The following is a 26,609-nucleotide window of genomic DNA, read 5'->3' on the forward strand; positions in this document are numbered from 1 at the left end:
CGGGGCGGTTTCGCATAGTGAATTTTCCTATTTAAGGGATCATTTTGGGAATTGTCCCATTTTTTATAACCCAAGATTCTAGCTGCCCAGCTCGATGGGAAAGCTCAAAATATGAGATTTTTAGTCCAAATAAATCTTTCTAAGACCATCCAACCCTCCTTCCACCTAAGAAATTCCTCCTAAACATATTCACCTTGAGAATTATCAAGTGGGTTTCAAGTCATCTAGAATTGGAAGAGTGATGAGGTAGCAACATTTTCTTCCTAAATTTCTCTCTAAGCCATCTCCCATGATTCTTCCACCTAAATGGGCTAATGACTTAGATCTTTACCTTCCTTTTTGCATAAATTATAGATTCTTATATAGATCTTAAAATGAGTTCTTCCCATGATATAAGCTTGAAAATGGGAAAACCTCTTTACATTTGATATAGAAGAAAGCTAGAGGTGGGTTGAGACCCCCAACCTCCCTATTAATCTAAATCTCTTATGAAGGATTCATATGGAAAGCGTTAATCTTGGGTAACATAGTTGTCTCCAAATTATATCACGCGGATTACGATGTAACGGTTGGTTTGAGGGAATCAAGGGATGTTCGTGGCACCCGCTCGGCCATGAGGTATGTTATGGCTTCCTTTCGGTTGACTCTGGTTAGTTTCCCGTATTGTTGTATAGAAGAAGCGGAGAATGCATGCGTAGAAACTTGGAGATTTGGGATGGAATTCTAGGATGGTATTGTGTGTGACTTATTTGTTCGGGCTTGTGGCCAGTAAACTCCTTAGGTGTTGATGTGGTTTATTTCTCGATTATCGGTGGATTTATATGACTTAGGAGTAGCGGATGAATTCTATTTGTATTTAACGATTGAAAACTTCTCATGATACGTGACTATTTGTACTGAACTTACATGCTTAATAAAAGGATAAATTGTGTTATGGTCATGAATGAGTCCCAAATCAGTAGTGGCGAATAACTAAGGCGTGAGTGAGAAACTTGTGCTAAAACAATAGGCTGGGCTAGGAATGTGGTACTAATGTATATAAATTGGAAGATCTGTTGATGATTGGACTAGCCACCCTGTTAGGTGTGTTGATTGTTCCATTATGGTGGATTGACGCCGTAAGTAGTGGTAGATATCGAAATCTGTGTTACTGTCCTGACTGAGATATAGTTGACATATCGTTGTTGGTATTTGCATTGTGATATATCGTTGGCATACCCTTGATGGTATTGTGATATGATACATTGATGGCGTACCCCTTCGTGGTACTTGTGATATTAAACTTGATTGTTGATATTGATGTACGCATTGCACGCATTCTCAAACATTCATTATGCATGGCCGATACCCCGTAATAACCCGGGATCGTTGATTGAATAAATTGGTATTTGATTAACCCCTTATTTAAGTGATTGAAAAAGGCCGATGTCTGAAGATCCATTTCGGAATCGTTGGTTGTATGAAACTAATGTTTGATAAACTCTTTTACTTGAGTGATTGCGAGAAGGCCGATGTTCGAGGTTAAATTCTGGAATAGTTGATAAGTGCATTGCATACATTCCCTCATATTCATGATGCATGACCGATAGCCGGTAATTATCCGGTATCGTTTATTGAGCGACTCTTTTACTTGAGTGATTGTGAGAAGGCTGATGACCGATAATCTATCCCGGCATCGTTGTTGTATGGCCGATTCCGATGTTATTCCGGAATTATTGTTAGTGCATGGGCTCCGCGGGTCCCCAAGAGTGGTGCCGGCGAAACTTTCCCTGTGAGCAATTAGCCAGGGTCCTGTCTGTCTGTTGGGCAAAGATCCGGGAAGGTTGGCACTTAGACTTCGCAAGTCACACTGGGTTGTGCTATCGAGACGTCGATATTTCCGTCCGGAGTACATGTGTACACCTCACTTGCATGGCACTACATTGCATCATCCTTCCATTGCATTGCATTGCATTATGATTTATCAGAGATTCTTGGTGATTGATTAATTCATGACTTGATTGTGATATTGTGATGATTGAGTTGAATCGGATATACGCCGACTTATCATATTGGGTTTCGATGCTAACATAGGTAATGACGAACATTTGGACTCGATTATTCGCGAATTATATTGTTGACTTGCGCCTGTTTAATTAACCTAGAACTAGTCGTAAATTGTTCTAAGTGAGGTAGGATGATGACGTTCCAACGGTAAGTATACCCTAAATAGAATGATCAACTAGGAATTTAGGTATTGGAATCTGGGTGAAGCGATTATTATTTGTAATTCATTTGCCTATGTTATGACCTGGGGCATAGTGATGTATTTGATTGATTTAAGTGATTGCCCACATTATCCGTAAATTTTCTTACCAATATGTGTTACTAACTATTGTCGGCCTATGATACTTAATCAATACGTGTGGTTATACTGATATTGCACTAGTTACACCCTTTTGTGTTTAGATTGTTTCAGGTGATTGATCGAAGTATATGCAGAAGTTATGCAGTGCTTGTCTGGTGGGCCTTCTCCCATTTCATTCCGGCATTGGAGGTTGAGTCTTATAATATGATGTCATTCTGAAATTTACTTAGTCGCTCTTGTATTAGTCTAGACCAGATCATGGTATTATTGTATCGAGTCTGTAAATATGTATTGTTAGATTATGTAACATTCGAGTTAGTATTTATAAATGAAATTCCGTTGTATTTCTTAATTTCCACATGCTTTTGAAAGGAATGTTATGTGATTAAAGCCCGCACGAGCCTAAATTGGGTCGTGATAGTTTCTCCCTAAATCTCCCATGAGGTTTGTTTCTATAAAACCTCATATGTAAGTCATTCTTGAATCTCTCGAACCACTAGTCATCCTCTCTGTAGAAATCATCCTTTAGAATTAAGCTAAGACCATATTAAGATTCCTTTGAAAGCAACTCACAGCTAACAATCTTGCTACCATGTTTCCTTTTAATCTTCTTCCATAACGCACACATATTCAAGTAACTTAACTTCGGAAAATTTTAGCAGAGTCTCCTATGTAATTCTTACTATCGCAAACCTATACACAACCCAGAAAACACATCCAATGCCTCACATGGCAACCATAGAAGTTAATATGATACATAACCCACCTAAATAAAATTTACCTCATATACGAATATTGACAAGATAGGAAACATACCTTCCTGATCGACGAACTTCAATTCTTACCACTCATTCTAAAACTTATGCAATCAACTACTCATCACCAACAAAAACATTCGGGTTAGAGTCAAGGATTTCATATCTTATAACTTAGCTCTACAGCACGATCTAGGATAAGAAAGAAGAGTAACCACCCTTAGTGACCTATAGCTTCCTAGTTATAAATGTGGCGTGCAACACACCATATATAGGACTCTACTCAACACAACTTTGCATACAACCCCTAGGACGAACTGCTCTAATACCACTTCTATCACGACCCAAATATTCTCCGGGGTTCGGGTCCACTTACATAGGTCGAGCTGTTCAAACCGTAGCCCGAAAGTATGGGGTATTACATTGATGAAACTTATACCCTTCGATTCGCTAAACCTCTGCCCTTCACGTCACTTACTTATCACTTGTTAAGCATAGCATAAATACTTATAACCTCAAAAATAATCTTGTCCTTGAACTTATGTTGATTAACTTATGTAAAATCCGTGACTAAAGCCGAGATCCTACCCGGCCGAGTGCCATTCTATCGTACTTTCCTTACTTACCATACCTCGTGAGCCCTCAAGCTATAGGCGACGCTTCCATCATACTAAATCAAGAAAGCCTTTTAATAAAACTTATATAAACAAGGGAAAACCTTAAATAAAAAGTCATTTAAGTAATGCATATAATCACATCGGCCTATATGGTCGCTCTGAACCACTATCAACATCTTGACATACTATACACAGGACACTATCTGCAAAGTCTGTAAGAATACATAACTGAACACATAAGTCGGGACAAGGCCCCAACATACCTGTAAGCTTCTATGCATAAACAAAGCTGACTTGGATCGAGAATGAAGTAGAGCTCACCAATCCCAGCTGATACTCGACAGTCCTCATCAGTATAACTTTCCTGTCAAACAATCTGGTTTGTAGGCATGAACGCAGCATCCCCAGGCAAAAGGACGTCAGTACAAAATAATGTACCGAGTATGTAAGACGGAAATAAAATAGTATACATCACAGTTTAAATGGTAGGAAGAATAACAGACTCTACCTGTACCTGTGACTGTCACTGAGAATCATGAATATGCAAATGAACTTTCAAAATATCTTATATATATAATGCATACCTTTACCCTGCTCTTGGCCCCTTCGGGCATAATAACATATCGTCCCTGTCGGGTAGCCCCTTCGGGCATCATAATCATCGTGGTCCAGCTGATCAGGTGGTGTGCGTATATAACACCATAGCCCTTTCCCTTTCCCCATAAAATCACGTGATATATATATATATATATATATATATATATATATATATAGGTATGCAAATCCATATGAGACTCATAAGACTCGGAAACTCCTTTCGGAGCAACTCTTACTCGTATTAGGAACTTCTTCCTATAGCCATTTGTCTCCTTCGAGACTTAACATTAACATGAAGTGCATAAATAAGGAATTCTTATGAACGTCTCCTTCAGGACTTAAACATGAAGATAACATATGGACATAGAAACTTATGGCTTTCCCCTTCGAGACTTGAAAAGTAACATTTAAACATGTATAGATTATAGAACTAGGAAGGTGCCCCTTCGGGACTTAGAAACAAAAAAATTGTGAACTTAAGATAACAACATGGAGTATCAATGAATAATCATTTCTCATCTTCTAAGAGTGGAAGTTGTTATGGAACATGTTTAGCTATACTTTGTTTCCGTATGAATCATGCCAAAAGAACGAAAAAAAGTTTGCCTTACATACCTTATCCTCTTTAACACTTAATGTCGGCTTCCCGAACCTGCGAGTCCATGATCAACACATATATACACAGATCAATCCCAATTGTACTTGTCACACCTTTACAATCTCATCTTAAGCTAACAAGACATCTATTGAAAATCGGGCAGCATTTCCCCTACATATATTACTCCATCCAAACTCCAATTCAATCCCAAAACATCAACAACAATATCAACAGCATCATCAACATCAAACTCGTGAAAACAACACAATAATCCACTTTACAATACCATGAAAATCAGCTCATTACTTCACTTCTTCACAATTTCAACTATGGCCTCAACAACTATCATGTTCTTTACTTTTGAGCTATAATAATCCATCAAACTTACTCAACAACAATATTAAGAGATAGAACATACCTTATAACATTCAAATTAGACCACCCACAAGATTACTTCACTTCAAAGAATGCTCCAACTTCAGCCACAACTTGAAAAACATCAACTCTGCCTCTCTTTGGATATCTTCTCATGATCATACAAATTTGGGTGATGAGATTTGGCTTTAATTTACCTTGGATGAGCTCTTAGCTGTTTGGAGGTGCTTGGAGGGTCTTGGGAGAGCTTCGGACGAAAAACATTTGATGGGAAATGAAGGAAAATGATCCAAACTCTATTTTTATATAACAAGGGTCGGCCACCGCCTCACTGCCCGTCTTTGCGCATTGACGGACCGTCGAAGTTCAACAGTCCGTATCTTTCACCGTACTTATCCAAACTAAGTTCTATCAGTTGCATTGGAAATTAGACTCTCTGAACTCATGAATACATAGGTGATCCCCAATTGCTGCACACAAGTTTCCTCCAAGCACTTTCTGGAAATTATCTCTGAATACCTTGTACATCCTCTGAATTGAGAAACTTTACATTTGGACCAGATCTGCCTCCATATAGCCAACACCTTCTAGTACTTGTTTATTTTTAGAATCTTCTTAAGCAGCCAAGAAGATGTGTTGGCTTGCATCTCTCATACTGCTCCTCCTTGCCTATGGTAGGAATGAACCTATTGTACCCACAACTTATCCTTTTTAGAGCAGAGATTCCATAAAAGTTTACAAATTTCAGCCTCATTTCACGTTATGATATCTAAGAAGTTAAGTCCACATGCGGACAAAGGACAACACAACTTGCACCATGGTAGTAAAGCCTTTTTGGATGTCTCTATCCACCTGTCTATAAGAACTTCTTACATATGGACTCAATCATCTCAATGATCTTCTTTGGGAGCATAAAGATTTGAGCCCGAAATATTTGGATAAAGAATAAGATACTCTTGATTAATTGTGCTCTTCCTACGTAAGATAAAAATTTAGTAGCCCGAGAAGTAATCCTTCCCAACATCTTCTCCAATAAAAGTTTACATTGTGCTACTGATATTCTCTTTTTGATAAGGGGGACCCAAGGTATTTGAAAATGAGTTCTACCTTAGAGAATCCTAGCACTAATAGATTGGTGTCCTGCATAGTGGTATCAACCCCACCAAAATACACAGAGCTCTTGTCTAAGTTGGATTTGAGTCCAGAAGCCTATGAGAACTCTTTGAAATAATTATATAGTAATTGGACAGAACCCACATCCTCTCTACAAAACATCAACAAATCTGTCACGACCCAACCCCGTGGCCGTGACTAGTGCCTGAGCTGGACACCCATACACACCTACTTACCAAATCGACATATCCATAACTTATCCATATCCAACATATATAAGCGGTCACCTGTAACATACCCATCATACCGAAGCCACCAATGCTGTCGTGGAACATATCATCCAAATTATATGCATAAGTATATATATGTATAAGCCATTAAGGCTGTCATAGCAAATAGTATTGCTTAAACGCAAATCACAGACATACTCGAACGATAACGACCCATGACCCACATATATGTCTACAGGCCTCTAATCAACACAACAGAAACATATGACGGGACAGGGCCCCGCCGTACCCTGAATATACATATACATAAATATGTACACAGAAAGATCTGTACCAAAAGTGTGGGCTCCGGAGCAAGGGAGCACTCCACGGCAGCAGAGTAGATAGCCTAAACTGTCGGGTCACTCACACGAACGTCTGTACCTGCGGGCATGAAACGCAGCCCCCAAAGAAGAGGGGGTCAGTATGAAAAATGTACTGAGTATGTAAGGCATGAAGTACAGTACAGGGAATCATAGCCAAGAATAGAAACTCTCCAAAACCAGTATGACTGTGTAAAATCGTCAATACGTTACCTTTATGTAATGAAGTAGTATATTTCAAATCATGAATCATACACATATACACATATACATATATACACATACATATATATCGTGTCCCGGCCCTTTTAGTGAGGGACTCGGTGAATAAGGTCATGCATGTCAACATCATATACTATATATACATATAACGTGTCCCGGCCCTCTAGTGAGGGACTCGGTGGATAGAATCATGTATGCATATAACGTGTCCCGACCCTTTTTTTAAGGGACTCGGTGGATAGAATCATGCATGTCAGAATCATATACCATATATACATATAACATGTCCCGGCCCTCTATTGCGGGACTCGGTGGATAAAGTCATCATATGCCATCCTGGCCGCCATCCCCGTATCATCATATCATCATATACATATACATATAATGTGTCCCGGCCCGCAAGTGAGAGGGACTCGGTGAACAATGCAGTGGAGTACGCACGAGAACATGTCCTGGCCCGGGCTCAGTGAAATACAAACTGAGGCTTGCACGAACAGAATAATGTGAAACCATATGCACATGAATCAAGACCCAATATACAGGTATACTTACCGACACTCGAAGGCTCAGAAACAAGTTTCGGGTCAATCGGAATTAGTATAAGAAAGTTATGAGCGTTTGAAGTACAGAACCTTCTACGAACGTTTCAGAAGCCATTTCTTGGAAAATCAAAGCAACAATCATATTAGGAACCTTTCGGACATCGTGATGGATAAAATCAAATATAGCTTTTGGAACCATACGTACATCTCAAAATATATCAAAACTTAACGAAATAGTCAGACATGCTATCATATCACTTATCTCTCAAATGCCAATTCGGGAACATATCAAATAGATCTTTGGACATCATGGACACGCATCAAAATCATATGAAACGGCTTATGGAAATCACGGATTTTAGCCACCCTAATGGCTCTAAGAATGCGAATTTCTTTGAAATCGTACATATACGTCATTTGTTCATTTCATAAAAATCATGCCAAAAGAAAGAAAGGTAAGCCTTACATACCTTGCCCGCTTTCTACACTAATCCGAATTTGAGTCTTTGGCTCGCAAGATCTACAACAATATTCGTACATACCAAACATTAGCCATAAACACTTAAAAGTCCAATTCTAAACCAACACTTTTTCTACAGAAATTTCGGCAGCACTTCCCCTGTAAATACAACATCCCCGAGAATTCAACTCGGCCAAAAATACAACAACAAATCCGAGAATTTAACTCGGCCAAAATATCAACAACAATACCAACAATTATTCTAACAATATCCACAATCGATTCAAAACGCATACTAACATTAGCAACTTCTTTATACAAACTTCAACGGCATTTCACTTATATTCAATTCATATTTGCTCACATATTCAAGTACTAATCCGAAACCATTCAAACAATATTCAAGAACGCTTCAAACAATCCGCTCGACATTTCAAATGGCCAAACCAACACACTACCCGAAATCTTCCAAACTCAACAAGAACAATGACAACACATTTCTTTCTTTCAACTTCATGAATTACACCAACAATTCACACTAACAACATTATCTTCCATAAGTGCAAGAACACTATATTCAATTCACATTAACTTCTAAAACAATCTTCCAACAATTACAACTTGAACTAGAATTATTAAACTTCCATTTCTCATCATAGATTCCTTTACAACAACAACCAAAATACTAGATAAAATTAGCTCATCGTCCCTACACAATACAACACATATACACGGCCACACACACTACACATACACGGCCACCACACAACTTCCATATTTTCACAAATTTCATTCATTTCTACACACTACAACATACACAACCATCCATAACCTACAAAGAAGATTAATTCTTACCTTTTTCCTTTAACTTCTCACTTGGCTAGAATTTTGATCTTGCAACAAAGAGAGATTTTCTTGCTCCAACAATTATACCACGTTAAAGAGGACCCTTGAATTGGTAGGAATACTAGAAGAAATAATTTTTTGGATCAAGATTTTTGGTCTTCAATTTTTTCCCTCACTTGGCCGAATGGCCCTTGTTGTTGGTCTTCTCTTTTTCTCTCCAAGTTTCTTGATTATTCTAGTGTTGAAGATGACTTTGTCATCTTTTGTAGCATATATTTAACTCCCACATGGGCCTTGGCCCATTACCTTGGCCGGCCACCTTGGCCGGCCACCTTGGCCATTTTTCTCAAGCCCAAATTGTTTTTTTCTTTTTGTTTCAAGCCCATTTTGTTTCATGACCAATTTTTTTTTGTAATTCATGAAAAACTAATTTCCAAATTTTCCCTTAGCCTTCCTCAATATTTTCGCATCAATATTTTCATAGACAACTTGTGTGCTAAACAAGATCAAGAACATAGCCTTGCTCTTAACTTCCCGCGATTATCTTGAATTATCCGAATGTACAAAATGCGGGATATAACACAATCATCAGCAAATCCTAATTGAATGAGGTTTAATTTAGCACAATTAGGGTGGTAGTTAAAGTCGGGAACATGCTGAAGGGTCTTCAAGAGTCTGGTGAGATACTCTATAGCTAAAACAAACAAGAAAGGGGATATAGATCACCTTGTCTCACCCCCCCCCCACCCCCACCCCTCTTAGCCTTGATAGGATCAGTATAGAATAGGAGACAATTGTAAGGCATTCCATGACCCAGTTAACAAACTTCCTTGGGAAATTTAAGCAGTTTAGCACTTGTTCCAAGAAAATCCATTCTATGGAATCATATGCATTTTGCACATCAAATTTTAACATACATCTAGGTGATATGTTCTTCCTCCCATACCTTTTTACCAATTCATAACTGAGAATGATGTTATCAGTAATCACCCTACCTGGAACAAAGGCAGACTGACCACTGTCTACCAATAAGTTCATTACACCTTGCATTCTCTTCATGATATCTTTGGAAATTATCTTATACAATACATTATAACAGGAAATTGGCCTAAACTGCTTAACGAACGCAGGATGTTGTACCTTGGGAATTAGTGTCACTAATGTGCAGTTCAGTAAAGTTGGCATTATCCTTTCTTTAAAGAAGTTGATCACTGCCTTCGTCACCTCATCTCCAATAGTTGGCCATGCTTTCTTATAGAATACAGCAGTCCATCTCCCCAGGGCTTTATTTTCATCTATACTATGTAGGGCCATATACACTTCCTCCTTTGTCACTAGTCTGATCAAATCAAGTTGGTGTTTCCTGTCTAGTATTGGACTTCTGCTCATGACATCCAGTTTAACTGCTGGTAGTTGATTAGCAGTTGTTTATAAAAGTTTGTTATCTCCTATTCTATTTGTTGGTTTGTTTGTAATAACTTACCATCTGTATTTTCTGAGCTCCTTATCATGTTGACTAAGTATCTTCTCTTCATACTTGCAAAAAACTATGAACTATTTGAGTCCCCGTCCTTCAGCCAGAGTACTCTAGACTTTTTTCTGATGATGCTTTCTTCTACACCTATCTACCTTTCTAATTATGCTCTTAGTTGTCTCTCAGATGTAAACAGCTCATTTGGGCAGTTATGACATCTCATTTGGCTTTGGATTCTTCTAATTGGACCCTAACATCCCTGATCTTTGTTTCAGTTCTAGAAAATTGAGAGTGATTAAGATGCTTGAGCTTCTTCCATACCCTTTCTAGTGGGGAACCTTTCACTACCCCTATCCAGCCTTGTTCAACTAATATCTGAAAGCTGTGGTGGCTTGCAAGATGATTAAAAAATTTGAAAGGCTCCCTCCCAGTGTTAATCTGTTCTCCTATTTTAAAGCTCATGGGCGAGTAATCAGAAAAATGTGTGTTAAGTAGTATTAGCTCAACTTGTGGAAGATTCATTACCCAATCTGCATTCCCAAATGACTTATTACCTAATATGCATTCCCAAATGCCTTATTGATTTTGCTAAACACCATGCCATTAGTCCAAGTATAGTCTCCTCAAATGGTTCTGAGTTCTAAGAGATGTGCATCTGTTATACATTCAGTAACTGTCACAACCCAACCGCCATGACTGGCACCTATCTAAATCCTAGTGGGCGAACCAACATACCAGACACCTATCCATTCAATCCGGTTTTATATTAATCAAGCTAAACAGTTATTACTCATTCAAACATCAAATGAACAAAATAAGTCATGCCATAGAATACTGAAATAAGTGCGGAAGTCTAACTATTACAACCCCAAAATTCGAAAGTCATCGTATAGGACTCTAATCTAAGACATGTCTAAGAAATTGAAGTCTAACAATTAAATAACCATAATGTCGAGAGGACGAAAAGACATCATAGTAGGAAGATCTTCGGATGGCCTGGCATGAAAGAAGCTCACCCTAAAATTTGTCAGCAAATGTCCTCCATGCTAGATGTGAGGGCGAGTAGCGGTCTCTATATCACAATCTGCACTAAAAATATGCATCAAGGTAGTATCAGTACAAATACTATGTATCGGTAGAGACATAGGCCGACTAAGATTAGTGTCATACATATTTCATAAAATCAATAGAATAAACAAGCCAATCAATCATACATGAATATCAATAAATCATAACAAGTCAACCAGGAACAAACAAAATCAAATCACCAAGATGCCAAGAATCACAATCACGTAAACCACAACGAAAATAAATTTACCACAATAACCTCAGTCGTTATACACACAGGTTATCTGATCTCATAACTCAGTATTCATGACCTGCAGGGGACCCATGGTGTCCATGTACCACTCGTTCTGAAATATTCCTCGGACTCGAGCACAACCCTCCGCTCTAGAACAAACCTCGGACGCGGGACATATCAATATACCTCTCATTTTCTGAACTATCCTTGGACCACGAGCCCATATTCTAGGTCACATATGTGCCTTTCCATACCTCTTACAAAATAGTGTTTCTTACCTTCTCAATATCAATACTCAACTCATCATTTCATGTCACAATACCATCAAAAAGATTATATTAGCTTCTCATTACAATACATCCACGACTGATTCAATCACACAGGAATAATGGTACGAAGCCTACACAACACTTGATCGCATTCACATAGAAGTTTAACCACACAATATCATGCACGAAAACTATACATGCTTTCTCCTAAGGAAATCACAAAACATACAATCAACTAACCAAAGTCTAACTCAAGTAGATCGTAACCTACCTCAACGTAGAGCTGGAACACGCAGGTCACTCTGCTACATCCTTTCCTTTCCTTAAAGCCTCAGCAAGCTCATGGTCTAGAAATAGAAGGCTCAACGAGTCACATTGCTCAATTCACAAATACCAAAGCAAGAATACCCTTCTCTTACCCCATTACAAGAGGCAGATGATTTTCTAGGTGATAAACAACCTATCAAGGCCCCTAGTATTCATTAATTATCAATTTATAACAACATTCTATCAAATATTCCCACAACAAGCAGTTTTAATGGTAAATACACCATTTTTATAGAACCCTAGGTCCCTAATCACTTAGTTTATGCCTTTACACGTTCAATTTATGATCAAGAACAACTAACCAATGCATTTAGATGATACTAAGCGATAATAACCATAACCCATCAAGTTTAGAAGGTTTATTAATATTCTAGGGTTTCTATTTCAATTTCACCATTAAAGACCCATGAAGAGGATTACAAATAATGAAGGAGAATAGAATGATAGAATGGGAATTAATGGAACTTACCTCGCAAAGTTATCTTGTCCTAGCTTGAAATTTCCTTCTAGGTGCTTGTTGGGAAGTGTGTTGGCGTTTAGTGAAAAGAGAAAATAAAACTAAATATATAAAATTCGGGCTACTGTTTTACGTCGATCGCTACAGCGGTCACCACACCGCTGTAGCAGTACCGCTATAGCGGTTATGTGACCGTTATAGCGACCCACCACGAAATTATTGTGACCGCTATGACGGTCCATACACCGCTATAGCGGTTCTGCCATAGCGGTACAATGCTCGCTATATCGGCCACTAAGGAAAAATGGATGGCCGCCGGGAGCGGTACCGCTATAGTGGTCCTCCTAGTGCCGCAGCGGTATGTTTTGGGCAGTAAGCTCGACTTTGTCCAGTTTTCCCCCTATCACCCTACATTTCATCCAAAGCCTCAAAAACACAAAACAAACATACACATATACAAAAAGATGCCCTACGAATCCACCCGCGGCCTATGAACTCCCAACGGAGTCCTAACTTTTCATAATGACTGGAAGGGTCGTTACACCAAATACCAATTAAAACACCGTTCATCCCCGAACGGACAAGGGTGAGAAATCTAGGGAAGAGTTACCTGACTCGGCGAAAAGCTGAGGGTACTTGCTACGCATATCAGATTTTTTTCCCAAGTAGCTTCTTCTAGTTGGCGATTTTCCACTGCACTTTCACAGAAGCTATTTCCTTGGACCTCAACTTGCGAACAAGCCTATCTAAGATAGCAACGGGCTCTACCTCATACGACAAATTCTCATCTAACAGAATCGAGTCCCAACGAATGAGGTAGGAACCATCATTGTGGTACCTTTTCAACATCAACACATGGAACACCGGATGAACACCTGACAGACCCGGTGGTAAAGCCAACTTATAAGCCACTTCTCCTACGCATTTGAGAATATCAAACAGACCAATGTACCTCGAGCTAAGCTTGCCCTTCTTCCCAAACCTCATCATACCCTTCATGGGTGAGACCTTCAACAACACTTGCTCTCCTTCCTCAAACTCAAGATTTCGGACCTTGCGGTCCGCATACTCCTTCTGCCTTCTCTACGCTGCCAGAAGCTTGGCTTGAATCACCTTCACTTCTCTAGGGACTCTCTCAGAAGATCGGTATCCCATGGCCTCACCTCGAACGCATCTAACCACCCAATAGGAGACCTACACCTTCTTCCATACATCGCCTCAAATGGGGCCATATCAATACTCGAGTGATAGCTATTATTGTAGGAAAATTTGGCTAAGGGCAAGAACTGATCCCAATGCCCACCGAAATCTATTACACAAGCATGGAGCATATCCTCAAGAATCTGAATGGTTCGCTCAGACTGCCCGTCAGTCTGAGGGTGTAAGGCTGTGCTAAGATCTAACTTCGTACCCAATTCCTCGTGCAAGCACTCCTAAAACCTGGATATGAAAGTGGTGCCCCGGTCGGACACAATGGAGATAGGAACCCCATGAAGTCTAAGTACCTCACGAATGTAGACCTTAACCAATTTCTCTGCATTATAAGTTATCTTCACCGGAATAAAGTGAGCAGACTTAGTCAACTTGTCAACAATAACCCAGATAGAGTCAAACTTTCCTAACGTTTTCGGAAGACCCACCACGAAATCCATAGCTATCCTTTCTCACTTCCACTCAGGAATGGGCATCCTCTGCAGTGTACCCCCAGGTTTTTTATGCTCATATTTGACCTGTTGGAAATTTAGGCACCGAGCAACGAACTTTAATATATCACGCTTCATCCCCGTCCACCAGTAATGTTGCCTCAAATCACGACTCATCTTACTGGCACCAGGATGGATAGAATACCTCGAACTATGAGCCTCTATCAGAATGGTCTTAATCAAGTCGCCTACACGAGGCACACACACTCACCCTTTGATCCGAAGCACACCTTCCCCATAAATCACGGCTTCCTTGACCTCACCATGCAGTACTTTATCACGTATTTTACACAACTTAGCATCCTCAAACTGCTCTAAAAATGACGATCGAGCCTCAACACAAGCCAATACCTTGCTTGTGTTAGAGATGTCCAGCCTCCTAAAAATGTTAGCCAGAGTTTGAACCTCTCTAGCCAACGGACGCTCTGAAGAAATCAGACGAGCCAGACTTCCCATACTAGCTGACTTCCTGCCTAATGCGTCAGCTACCACATTTACCTTACCAGGGTGATACAAAATGGTGATATCATAGTCCTTCAGCAGTTCTATCCATCTCCGCTTTCTGGAGTTCAGATCCTTCTGAGTGAACACATGCTGCAAACTTCGATAATCTGTGTACACCTCGAGAAGGATTTGTTGAACATCCCACCCTTATGGGCCTTCTTATCATCCTGCTTCGCATAACTCTCCTTCCTAATCCCCTCAACAATACGGACATGCTCCACTATCTCTTGAAATGAAGCCCCAGTGGCTAGAAGGTGAAGAGCCGATAACTGAAGTCCAGTGTTCAACCCCTTCACGAACCACCGTATTCTCTCCCCCTCAGTGGGCAGCAACTAAAGAGCATAACGGGAAATGAAGTGAAAACAGGACTTATATACAGCAACTAACGAGTTTCCCTGATCAATAGTAGCGAACTCATCCTTCCTTGGTCCCTCAGAGTATGCAGAACGTACTTATCCAGAAATACAGAGTAAAAATGAACCCAAGTCAACGGAGGAGACCCAGCTGGCCTGCTCTTCACATAAGCCCTCCACCAAAGCTTAGCATCACCCAAGAATTGAAAGGTCACAAACTTTACCCCGTACTTATCCACGGCCCCCATCTTATAGAGCCTCTCGTGACAGTCGATGATGAACTCATATGCGTCCTTCGACTCAGTACCATAGAACACATGAGGCTTTATTTTAGTGAACCCCCAAAATAGATCATGCTCCTCGCCAGTCATCACCGGCCCTGCCACTGGCCTTGGGATGGCTTCAAAACCCGGAATCTCCACTAAGCGAGGTGCCACCGCTGCTGCATGCTGAACCGCCGGAGCCTGTGCTCTGTCCGGAGCTGGGGCTGCTACTCCTATGCCGCTGCTTGCTGGGCTGGCTAGTATAGCCCCGGCCTATGCTAACCATGCAACCAATGCAGTACCTGTGCCATAGCATCTGGTATACCCTGAGCAGCTGCGGCTCCTGGTGGAACTAGTATTGCTGTTGGTTGGGCGGGTGCGGCTACATCTCCCGCTGCCTCATTAGGAACCACTGGAGGCACGGGGTCAATCACTGGGACGTCGCCCCTAGCTAGGGCAGCCCCTTTGCCAGCTCCTCTGCCTCTACCTCTACCTCTGGCTGCTGCTGCCCGTGTTCTCGCCATCTACGAAAGAATGAAGATAGTCAGATACCAATTTGAATCAGCAGATACCAATTGGAATCAAGTAGCATGAAAGAAAGAAAGAAAGAAAGAAAGAAAGAAAGAAAGAAAGAGAGTTTTCCTAGTGTCCGACAGCCTCTCGAAGATAAGTACAGACGTCTCTGTACTGATCCGCAAGACTCTGCTAGACATGTCCTTATACGATGAGATCGACAAACCTAAAGCTCTAATACCAACTCTGTCATGACCCAACCCGCCATGACTAACACCCATCTAAATCCTAGTGGGTGAACCAACATACCAGACACCTATTCATTCAATCCGGTTTTATATTAACTAAGCTAGACAGTTATTACTCATTCAAACATCAAATGAACAAAATAAGTTATGCCATAGAATACTGAAATAAGTGCGAAAGTCTAACTATTACAACCCCAAAATCCGAAAGTCATCGTACATGACTCTAATCTAAGACATGTAAAAGAACTGAAGTCTAATAATTAAATAACCATAATGTCCAGAGTACGAAAAGACATCATAGCGGGAAGATATTCAGGCGACCTAGCATGGAAGAAGCTCACCCTAAAATCTGTTAGAAAATGTCCTCCACGCTAGATGTGAGGGTGAATAGCGGTCTGTATATCACAATCTGCACTCAAAAAATGCATCAAGGTAGTATCAGTACAAACATTATGTACCGGTAGATATCATAGGCTGACTAAGATTAATATCATGCATATTTCATAAAATCAATAGAATAAACAAGCCAGTCAATTATACACGAATATCAATAAATCACAACAAGTCAACCAGGGACAAACAAAATCAAATCACCAAGATGCTAAGAATCACAATCACGTAAACCACAACGAAAGTAAATTTACCACAATAACCTGAGTCGCTGTACACACATGCTATTTGATGTCATAGCTCAGTAGTCATGACCTGCAGGGGACCCATGGTGTCCATGTACTACTCGTTCCGGAATACTCCTTGGACCCGAGCACAACCCTCCTCTCCGGAACGAACCTCGGACGCGGGACATATCAATATACTTCTCATTTTCGGAACTATCCTTAGACCACGAGCCCATAATTTAGGTCACATGTGTGCCTTTCCATAACTCTTACAAAACAATGTTTCTTACCTTCTCAATATCAATACTCGACTCATCATTCATGTCACAATACCATCGAGAAGATTATATTAGCTTCTCATCACAATACATCCACTGCAGATTCAATCACATAGGAATAATGACACGAAGCCTACACAACACTCAATCACATTCACATAGGAGTTTAACCACACAATATCATGCATGAAAACTAGACATGCTTTCTCCTAAGGAAATCACAAAACATATAATCAACTTACCAAAGTCTAACTCAAGTAGACCGTAACCTACCTCAACGTAGAGCTGGAACACGCAGGTCACTCTGCTACAGTCTTTCCTTTCCTCAAAGCCTCAGTACGTTCACGGTCTATAAATAGAAGACTCAATGAATCACATTGCTCAATTCACAAATACTAAAGCAAGAATACCCTTCCCTTACTCCATTTCAAGGGGGGGGGGTGATTTTCTAGGTGATAAACAACCTATTAAGACCCCTAGTATTCATTAGTTATCAATTTATAACAACATTCTATCAAATATTCCCATTACAAGCAGTTTTTATGGTAAATAAACCATTTTTATAGAACCTAGGTTCCCAATCACTTAGTTTATGCCTCTACACGTTCAATTTATGATCAAGAGCAACTAACCAATGCATTTAGATGATACTAAGCGATAATAACCATAACTCATCAAGTTTAGAAGGTTTATTAACATTCTAGGGTTTCTATTTCAATTTCACCATTAAAGACCCATGAAGAGGATTACAAATAATGAAGGAGAATGGAATGATAGAATGAGAATCAATGGAACTTACCTCGCAAAGTTATCTTGCCCTAGCTTGAAATTTCTCTCTAGGTGCTTGTTGGGAAGTGTGTTGGTGTTTTGTGAAAAGAGAAAATAAAACTGAGTATATAAAATTTGGGCTACTGTTTTACGTTGACCATTGCAGCCGTCACCACGCCGTTGCAGCGGTACCGCTATAGCGGTCCACCACGAAATTATAGAGGTCCATACACCGCTATAGCAGTGCAGCCATAGCGGTACAATGCCCGCTACAACGGTCACCAAGGAAAAATGGATGGCCGCTGGCAGCGGTCCACGTACTGCCATAGCGGTACCGCAGCAGCATTATGTTTTGGGCAGTGAGCTCGACTTTGTCCAGGTTTTCCCCCTATCACCCCACATTTCATCTAAGGCCTCAAAAACACAAAACAAACATACACATATACAAAAGACGCCCTACAAATCCACCTACGGCCTCGAAACTCCCAACGGAGTCCTAATTTCCCATAACGACCCGAAGGGTCGTTACAGTAACATCTGTAATTTCAAAGTCAGTAACCTCATTGCCATTGTATCTTTCAACTTCACAAAGTACTGCATTAAAATCTCCCAAAATGATCCAGTTCCCCTACATAGTGCTACTGATCCCTATCAACTCTTGCCAAAGACATCTTTTATCTCCACTTGTGTGTAGCCCATACATTGCAATCATATAGAAGTCGAGGTTGTTTGTATGATCGCTGATTTTTCCATGAATAAACTGAGTATGTATGGAGAGGACAGTATTTGTGATAAATCTGGGATTCTACATAATCCAAATCCTCCCCCTAGCATTGTGCTCATAATTTTGACACCATTGCTAGCCTTGTGCAATTTTCCTTATTACTTTATCCGCAGTTTCCTCCTTCACTTTATGTAGCAGAATAGCTATAAGTGTAACTTTATTCTTTTATTAAAAACTCCTTCATCTCCTTCTGCTTATAAACTTTATTCAGCCCCCTCACAAAAAATTTCAATAAAATGTCAAACTTTACCATTTATTACTTTTAGGTCCCGACCTTATTTTCTAAAGTCAAATTTACTTTTTGTTCTTATGGTCTACTTTTCAAAAGCTTTCAAACATCCTACGTTGTTTTTCCAATTTTTTGGTCTTCTATTCGGTGCCCGGTATTCGCATTGGAGCCGATTAATCAGGATTCGCGTAGCGTAGGGCGTATTCGGGAGAAGCACTCCCTATCAAGGATTTTTTTTATACCCAAGCTCGAACCCGAGAATCCCGGTTAAGGGAGGAGCAGCCCCAGCCGTTGCACTTTATTTTCCTGTTGATTTTTTCTATTGATCTTATCTATTAGCCTAAAAAGTAGTCATTTCTTCGCTAGATTTTTGCTTCTTGTTGCTCTCTCATTTTCTTCTTATTCATTTGTTGCATGTGAAAAATATTTTTTTACATGTAGGCACTTCTTTTACTTTATAATTGTGTTATGAAATTTTAGAATTTTTGAAAATTATTTTACTCACATGTAGGCATTTGTTTTACTTTGTATTTATACTTTAATGAGCTCATATGTGTTTAAAAATATTTTTACTAAAATGATTTTGAGACAGTTTTAAAAATTATTAAATGATGTCGTAAAGTGTTGAAAATAACGACAGTGTTATCAGTGAAGATCAGTTATCTTTAAAATTTCTTGTTTGGTTAGCTAAAATTAATTTTTTAAACACGAAATAAGTTTGAAGCAGGGCGGAGTTACAGTATCGGCTATGGATTTGGTCGAATTCGTTAGCATTTCGGCTCATATTCTATATTTGTCTTAAAAGTTCATTAAATATATATAAATTATTAATTTAGAACTAAATAACTTTAAAATTAGAATTCAGAACTCATAAACTTCAAATTCTACCTCCTCATCTGATTTGAAGTAAATAATTTTATCAAATTGAAAGTTAAAATATTAAAGGAGTGAAATGAAAGTTCTGCTTTATATATTAAAAATATACTTATTTGAAATTTTATTACGACTACCATAAATTATATTTTTTAATTAAAATATCTAATTTTATATCTTGTTTTTGGGCCCGAACGTAGCACGAGCCTCACGAAACTAGTATATATGTATTTGTGTGTGTGTGTTAAAAGATATTCAGGTTCTTTTAAAATGCAAATTTTACAAGACACCTCAACCCAAATAATGAAGTTGATGACTCCATTAGAATAAGAGAGAAAATAGTAATCAATTAAACGTGGATTGTTCTGTGGCTGTTCTAGGTTATTTAAGATCCTTACTAAAAAAAAGATATCTAGCTTTGATCTTTTTGTTATTCTCTAAACACTTTTGGTGTTTTCTTTTGCAGTTTGTTTTACAGACTTTAAGATGATTGGTCTAGTCCTTCTCGGCTTCTCCGTATTTCAGGCATAAGTATCTGAACTTGATGATAATTTTTGCAAGTTGGTCGCCTAATTTCAGGCATAGATTTTTTGCAATTTCGATCGCGTTTATTGGAGATTCCGAAATAGCTAAATTAACTTACAAAATTAATATATTGGGACTGTGCCATACATAGGGGTCCCAAAATCAGCATTCTGTGCGCTTGCCCATGAAACTGTGCTGGAGTAGTTTCACTTATAGATAGATGTTCGAATTCCTTAAAACAAAAAAAAACAAAAAGCAGTTTGAACTGGGACATTTTTGGACTTCTTTTCCTTTACTTAACGGTGGCTGTATTTCGACATGCGGCCCAAGAGTGGTTGTTTTTCAGAGTTGGCCCTAGTAAGTAGTATTAACTAGGGAAAAGGACACTGCGTGTCCACTCAGTCAAATTAATCCCACATTTAATCACTGTTTGGGCTTAATTTCACTAAGTGTTCGTTCGGCCCAAAATAATGCCAAAAAATGGCGGTCAGCCCAAAATAATGCCAAGGCTGACCGGCCCAACAGCCCAGACGCTTAAAAAAAAAAAGACTTTTTGTGGGCTGCTACAATATATATACATATGTTGGAATTATATTTATACTTTATATACAAGAATTATACAGTTTATATACATATGCTGGAATTAATCATACATTTATTTTACATAAATTATACGTTAATTATACATTTATTATACACATATTATACAATAATGATACATAACTTAGTGATTCATATTTTATACAGTTTCTATACATTACAGATAGGTATTGATACATATTTTATACACAAATGACATATATTATATATAAAAATCGCCTCAAACATTTTTGTGTTTGGGTTTTTATTTGAAAATTGTCTTATTTAAGTTTTGGCTAATGGATGAGATTAGTTTAGTGGGTATAATTTGGGTTTGGGAAAAATTGGGTTAGAGGGTGGGATTAATTTCACCCCACCGGCCATTTGTGTCCTTTTCCCTGTTAACTATCCAATTCACAACCCACAACATTTAGGCCCAAAATCTGATACAGGCCTGGGGCGAATGAAATTGGGCTCAAATAGTATCCCAGGCAAACTAATCCTGACTTGGATGGGTCATTTGCACTTTTATGCTTATTTTGTGCTGATCTTTAAAATATGTCCACATAACAACACAAAAATCTCTGGGTATAAAATTTAAATTTTTATATCATAATATCCTATAAGTTTTACTCTGGAATGACTTCAATTTCTAAAGAACTTATGCGGCACTAGTTATAAATTCGGTTGCTAAAGGAAAAAATAATAATTAAAGACTAGTCCATTTAAGGAGAAAACGTACAATTATATGGATTTGGAGAAGGCCAAATAAGATAAGCCCATAAATCTTTTGTTATATATGAACAACATGGGCCAAGAGCCTAAGGTGGAAGGTAAACTTGGGAAATTGAAAGGGATGCTTACCCATATACACTGTGCAAACAAACAGTTTACAGTAACCATACGTTTGCATTGAATTTCATGAAGCCAAATTTATTTTAAAGCTATCTTTTTACCTTTTTCCAGAGCTACCATATAATCCTTTCTCATTTATCTCTTTTTCATTTTTAAAATCTGTATAATATGATGTACAAAAGTGTATATACACTATTATGCATTAAATATACATAATTATACACTATATTACATTATATATACATGCTATATATAATGTATATGGTATGTATAACCACGTATAAAAAATATATCTACATTGTATATCAAGTAGTTATACTGTTATATAGTGTAGATACACTTGTTATATCAAAATTTACATTACGAATCCGTCATCCATCTACCATTACATCAAAAGTACTGGAATGAATGAACATGAAACGAGAGAAAAAAAATGAAATCAGAAACGAAGAGAAAAGGACAACACATTCTGAAGGTTTTATTAGAATTTTAATTTTGTTATTAATTTAGACACTCTTTTTCCAATTCTCTTTAGGATCTACAATTTACAGTATGCATTATCACATAAAATGTGGGTCACTTGGGCCATTACACGAACTGTTGATTTGCTTTCAATAAAACAATTCACTTTAAAAAGAGTAGGGTTAGAGGAAAGAAGAAACTAGGTAATGAGAGATGTGCTTAAAAATCAAATGCGATACTTTAATCGAAATTTATCTTGCTCAATGATGTACAAAACATCATTGGAGACCTTGAAAAAACTTGAAGAAAATCAAATGGGTCTCTTTGATTTTGATGACCTCAGCACAAAATGAAATTTGGGGTTTGATCCTAATATTATTTTGGAGCTTGTGGTTGAAAATTTAACACTTTTGAAGGAGATTTGGTGGAGAAGAAATGAGTGAGAAAGAAGAATAAGAAGAAGAGGAGGAGGAGGAAAAAGGAGAGAGAGAAAAGACAAAAATAGGTTTTGACCAGGGATGTGTTTGGTATGGAGGAAAATGATTTTCTGGAAAATGTGTTCTTGAAAAATAACTGAATTTCTACTTATTTTCTCATGTTTGTTTGGATAGCGAAAAATAAGTGAATTTATTACTTATTTTTTCGTGTTCGTTTGGTTGATAGAAAACATTTTCAGAAAAATACTCAACCAAGCCCCACAACTCCACCCCATACCACACTAACCCCCCTATCCCCACCCCCATTTTTTATTTTTATTTTTGTTGCTTTTTTGAAGTTTTTAATTTTTTTCTAGATTTTCTAAACAACCACATCCTCCACCTCCCCACCCCGTATGGACCCATACCACACCAAACTCTCCCCCCCCCCCCCCCCCCCAACACCTTTGATTTTTTTTAAAATTTTTTAATTTTCTTTTCTTGGTTTTCTACACCACCACAACCCCCCCCCCCCCCCTCTCCTCTCACCAAAAAATAATTTCTTTAAAAAAGTTTTAAAAGTTACTTTTTTTGGATTTTTACACCACCCACCTCCATGACCCCACCACCCCCTCCAATAACCACGCAAAAATTTAATTTTTATAATTTTTTAATAAAGGTAAAAATAAATAGGAAGTAGAAAATTCGGGAGGGGGTAGGGGGTGCGTGCGGGGGTGAGTGTAGAGAATCAAAAAAGAAATTTTTTCAAAACTTAAATTTTTTTTTTGGAGGGGGTGTCGGGAGGGGGTGGTGGTCGTGAGGGTGGGTGGGGTGAAAAAATAAAAAAAAAGGGAGTGGTTGAGGGGGGGCGGGGTTGAGTAGGGGGGGACGGGTAGGGAGATGGTGGTGTAGAAACCCAAAAGAAAAAATTTAAAAAAAAATGGGGTGGTGGGGGTGGAGTGCGGGGTGGGGGTAGGGTGCGGCGTGGGAGGAATGGTGCATGGGTTGGGGGTGGGGTGGTGCATGGTTGCGGAAGTGGTTGGAGTTTGGTAGGTGGGGATGGGGGTGGGGTGGGATGGTGGGAGTGGTTGAGGTTTGGTGGTTAGGGGTGGGTTCGGTGGTTAGTGGAATGCACTTGTGGACTTGTTTTCCCTAATTTTATTTGGGAAGTCATTTTCTCCATTTTTGAGGAAATTTTTTTTCTAAAGAAAATGTTTTCCAAAATTTTTGACCAAAGGAACATGAGAAAAAATTGAAAAACGTTTTCCGGAAAATGTTTTCCTCCATACTGAACACACCCCAGGACTAAAATATTTTTTGTCAAAATACATATCAATTTTGGGCTAAATCTGGTAAGAATAGGAGAGTTGGGCCAATTTCAACAAACCAGATGGCCGAATAGCCCATTACCATAGTTATCTAAAATTGAAAGGTAAAATTAACAAAATAGCTACATATTAGAACTTTCCTTCCAATTATAACTATCCTTTTTTTATTTACCAAACGTAGCTACCTTTCCAGCTTTAAGTGTATGTTTTCGAGTGTATATTTAACTCACAAATACACAGTCAAACAGTAAAAAAAACAGACGCCTAAAATTATGCCTAATCAACCGTGTACCATTAAAGCTGTAATTAATCCTATATTTGGTAAATTCAAATTTTAGTTCCACTAAATCAGCACAAAAAAAATTTCCTTCATCAATCAAATATTCAAAATCAAACGTAACCAAATTCAAATTTCAAAATCTACTGAACCTTCAATTACTCTGTTTTTTTCAAAAAAAAAAAAAAAAAGATCACCAAGAAGATCAATGTTTGAGGTAATTCAATCAATACATATTTGTTATATCAAAAATTTTGTTCATAAAGTTACGTCAATCTACTGTTTAGATTTTTTTACCGTAAGATTCATGTATTTTCAACAATCTGTTGAAATTTGTTTTTTTACGAAAATTAAAAAGCTATAGATCATCGTTTCAGGTTGATCAATCAAATATATTATAGTGAATTTGAATAGGTGTATGTCAATCATCAAGTACTGTTTATCTGTTTTCAAATTTACAATCAAAATCACTAGTTTTGAAATTGATGAAAAAATTATTTGAAAAATACTTATCTTAAGGTGAATATGTTCTTAAATTGGTATAATTTCAAACAAAAACATTAATTATAAATCTCTCTAACATTACAGGTATAAATTTCATCTAGTATTTCTGTTATGTATTTGTCAAATACTACCGAGTATATTTTATGCAAACTGCAAAATAAATTCAGTTTTTTGAAATTTTGATTGACATATTTAATGTTCTTAATGGTTTAAGTTGTTGAAGTAAATTGAATAATTTGATATTGTATTTTTGGTTTATATGTTACCTGTCAAAATTATACGCATTTACAGATACAATAACATAATTGAGTGTATGTTGTATTTGTAATGTTAATACTAACTTTTTTCAGATGTGTATTTTTCAATTTAACAGTATGATGTATGTTGTATTTGTCAATATTTACGTGTGATGTATGTTAAACCTGGTAGAATCTGATTTTTTATTATAAATGTTGTTTTTTAATAAGGAACTCTTTTTTTTTTATTGAATGTATTTTTGATCTTAAAACAGTTTATATTGAAAAACCTTCAAATACATGGAGTTTTTTTTTTTTTGACAGATTGAAAAAACCACATTTTAGTTTTTTTTAATCTGAAGACTGATTTTACATAATGAAATCTGTTTTTTTATTGAATGTATTTTTGTTCTTAAAACAGTTTATATTGAAAGAAATTCAAATACACAATGTTTTTTTTTTGTTTGACAGATTGAACCATCAACAGAATTTGTGTACACGGTACATGATGGACAAAGGCGTTTCATTATTAATCTGAGTAACAAAACATGCAGTTGTCGTATGTTTCAATTAGACGAAATCCCATGTCCGCACGCATGGGCTGTTATAAAACAGAAACATTTGGTTGTTGATGATTATTGCTCTGATTTGTTCAAGCCGGAGACAGTTGTAAAGTCATACGATATTGCTGTGGATCCTCTACCAGACGAGCGTGAATGGAAAATTCCAAAAGACATCTTGGATGAAGTGGTGTTGCCGCTGAGATACAAAAGACCACCTGGTAGGCCAAAGAAGAGGCGTGACAAACCTTTACACGAATTAATGGCTGGAAAAAAGAGACATGCTTGCAGTACTTATGGACAACTTGAACACAACAGGCGTTCGTGCGATTTTGAGCCTAGGAGGAAATGATTTGGTTTCAATTATGTTTTTATAATCGTACCCTTACTTAGGGAAATACTCCGGGTTTTTTAGAATAAGGACAAATGTGTCAATAATTTCTATTGACACTTATTATCTGTATTTCTATAATTCTTGTTTTGTATAAATGTTTGTCATAAAATTCATTGATTACTGTCAACATATGTACAAATACATCTAGTTTACAGTATTAAAATCATCAATAATTCATGAATAGAGGTTAAACAGACATTGAGATTAAATTTGATATTATAACATACTTGAGTAAATAACTGTGTATGTCTGTTCAAGAAACTTAATGTGAATACTTGAAGATTGTTTTTCTGTTCATTCAAACATACGACAATGTAACGACCCGTTTGGTCGTTTAGCACTTTTGAACTCTTTTCCGTTAAAATACCCTTTTCGTAGTTTTAAAATGGTATTCTTGACTTGCAAGGATAGGTGGGATGGTTACACAATTGACCAGTAAATTTTAG

General features: G+C 37.9%; 1 protein-coding gene across 1 annotated transcript; it reads left to right on the top strand.

Annotated features, from left to right (window-relative positions):
• Window positions 1-24,677: 24,677 nt before the first annotated feature.
• Window positions 24,678-26,121, top strand: LOC132639224 (uncharacterized). The gene is made up of 2 exons (XM_060355692.1): window positions 24,678-24,686; window positions 25,681-26,121. Exons 1-2 carry the CDS (start codon window positions 24,678-24,680, stop codon window positions 26,119-26,121), a joined length of 450 nt encoding a protein of 149 aa, XP_060211675.1.
• The last annotated feature ends 488 nt before the right edge of the window (window positions 26,122-26,609 follow it).

Source organism: Lycium barbarum, chromosome 5 (genome assembly GCF_019175385.1).
Source record: "Lycium barbarum isolate Lr01 chromosome 5, ASM1917538v2, whole genome shotgun sequence".
Classification (NCBI taxonomy): domain Eukaryota; kingdom Viridiplantae; phylum Streptophyta; class Magnoliopsida; order Solanales; family Solanaceae; genus Lycium; species Lycium barbarum.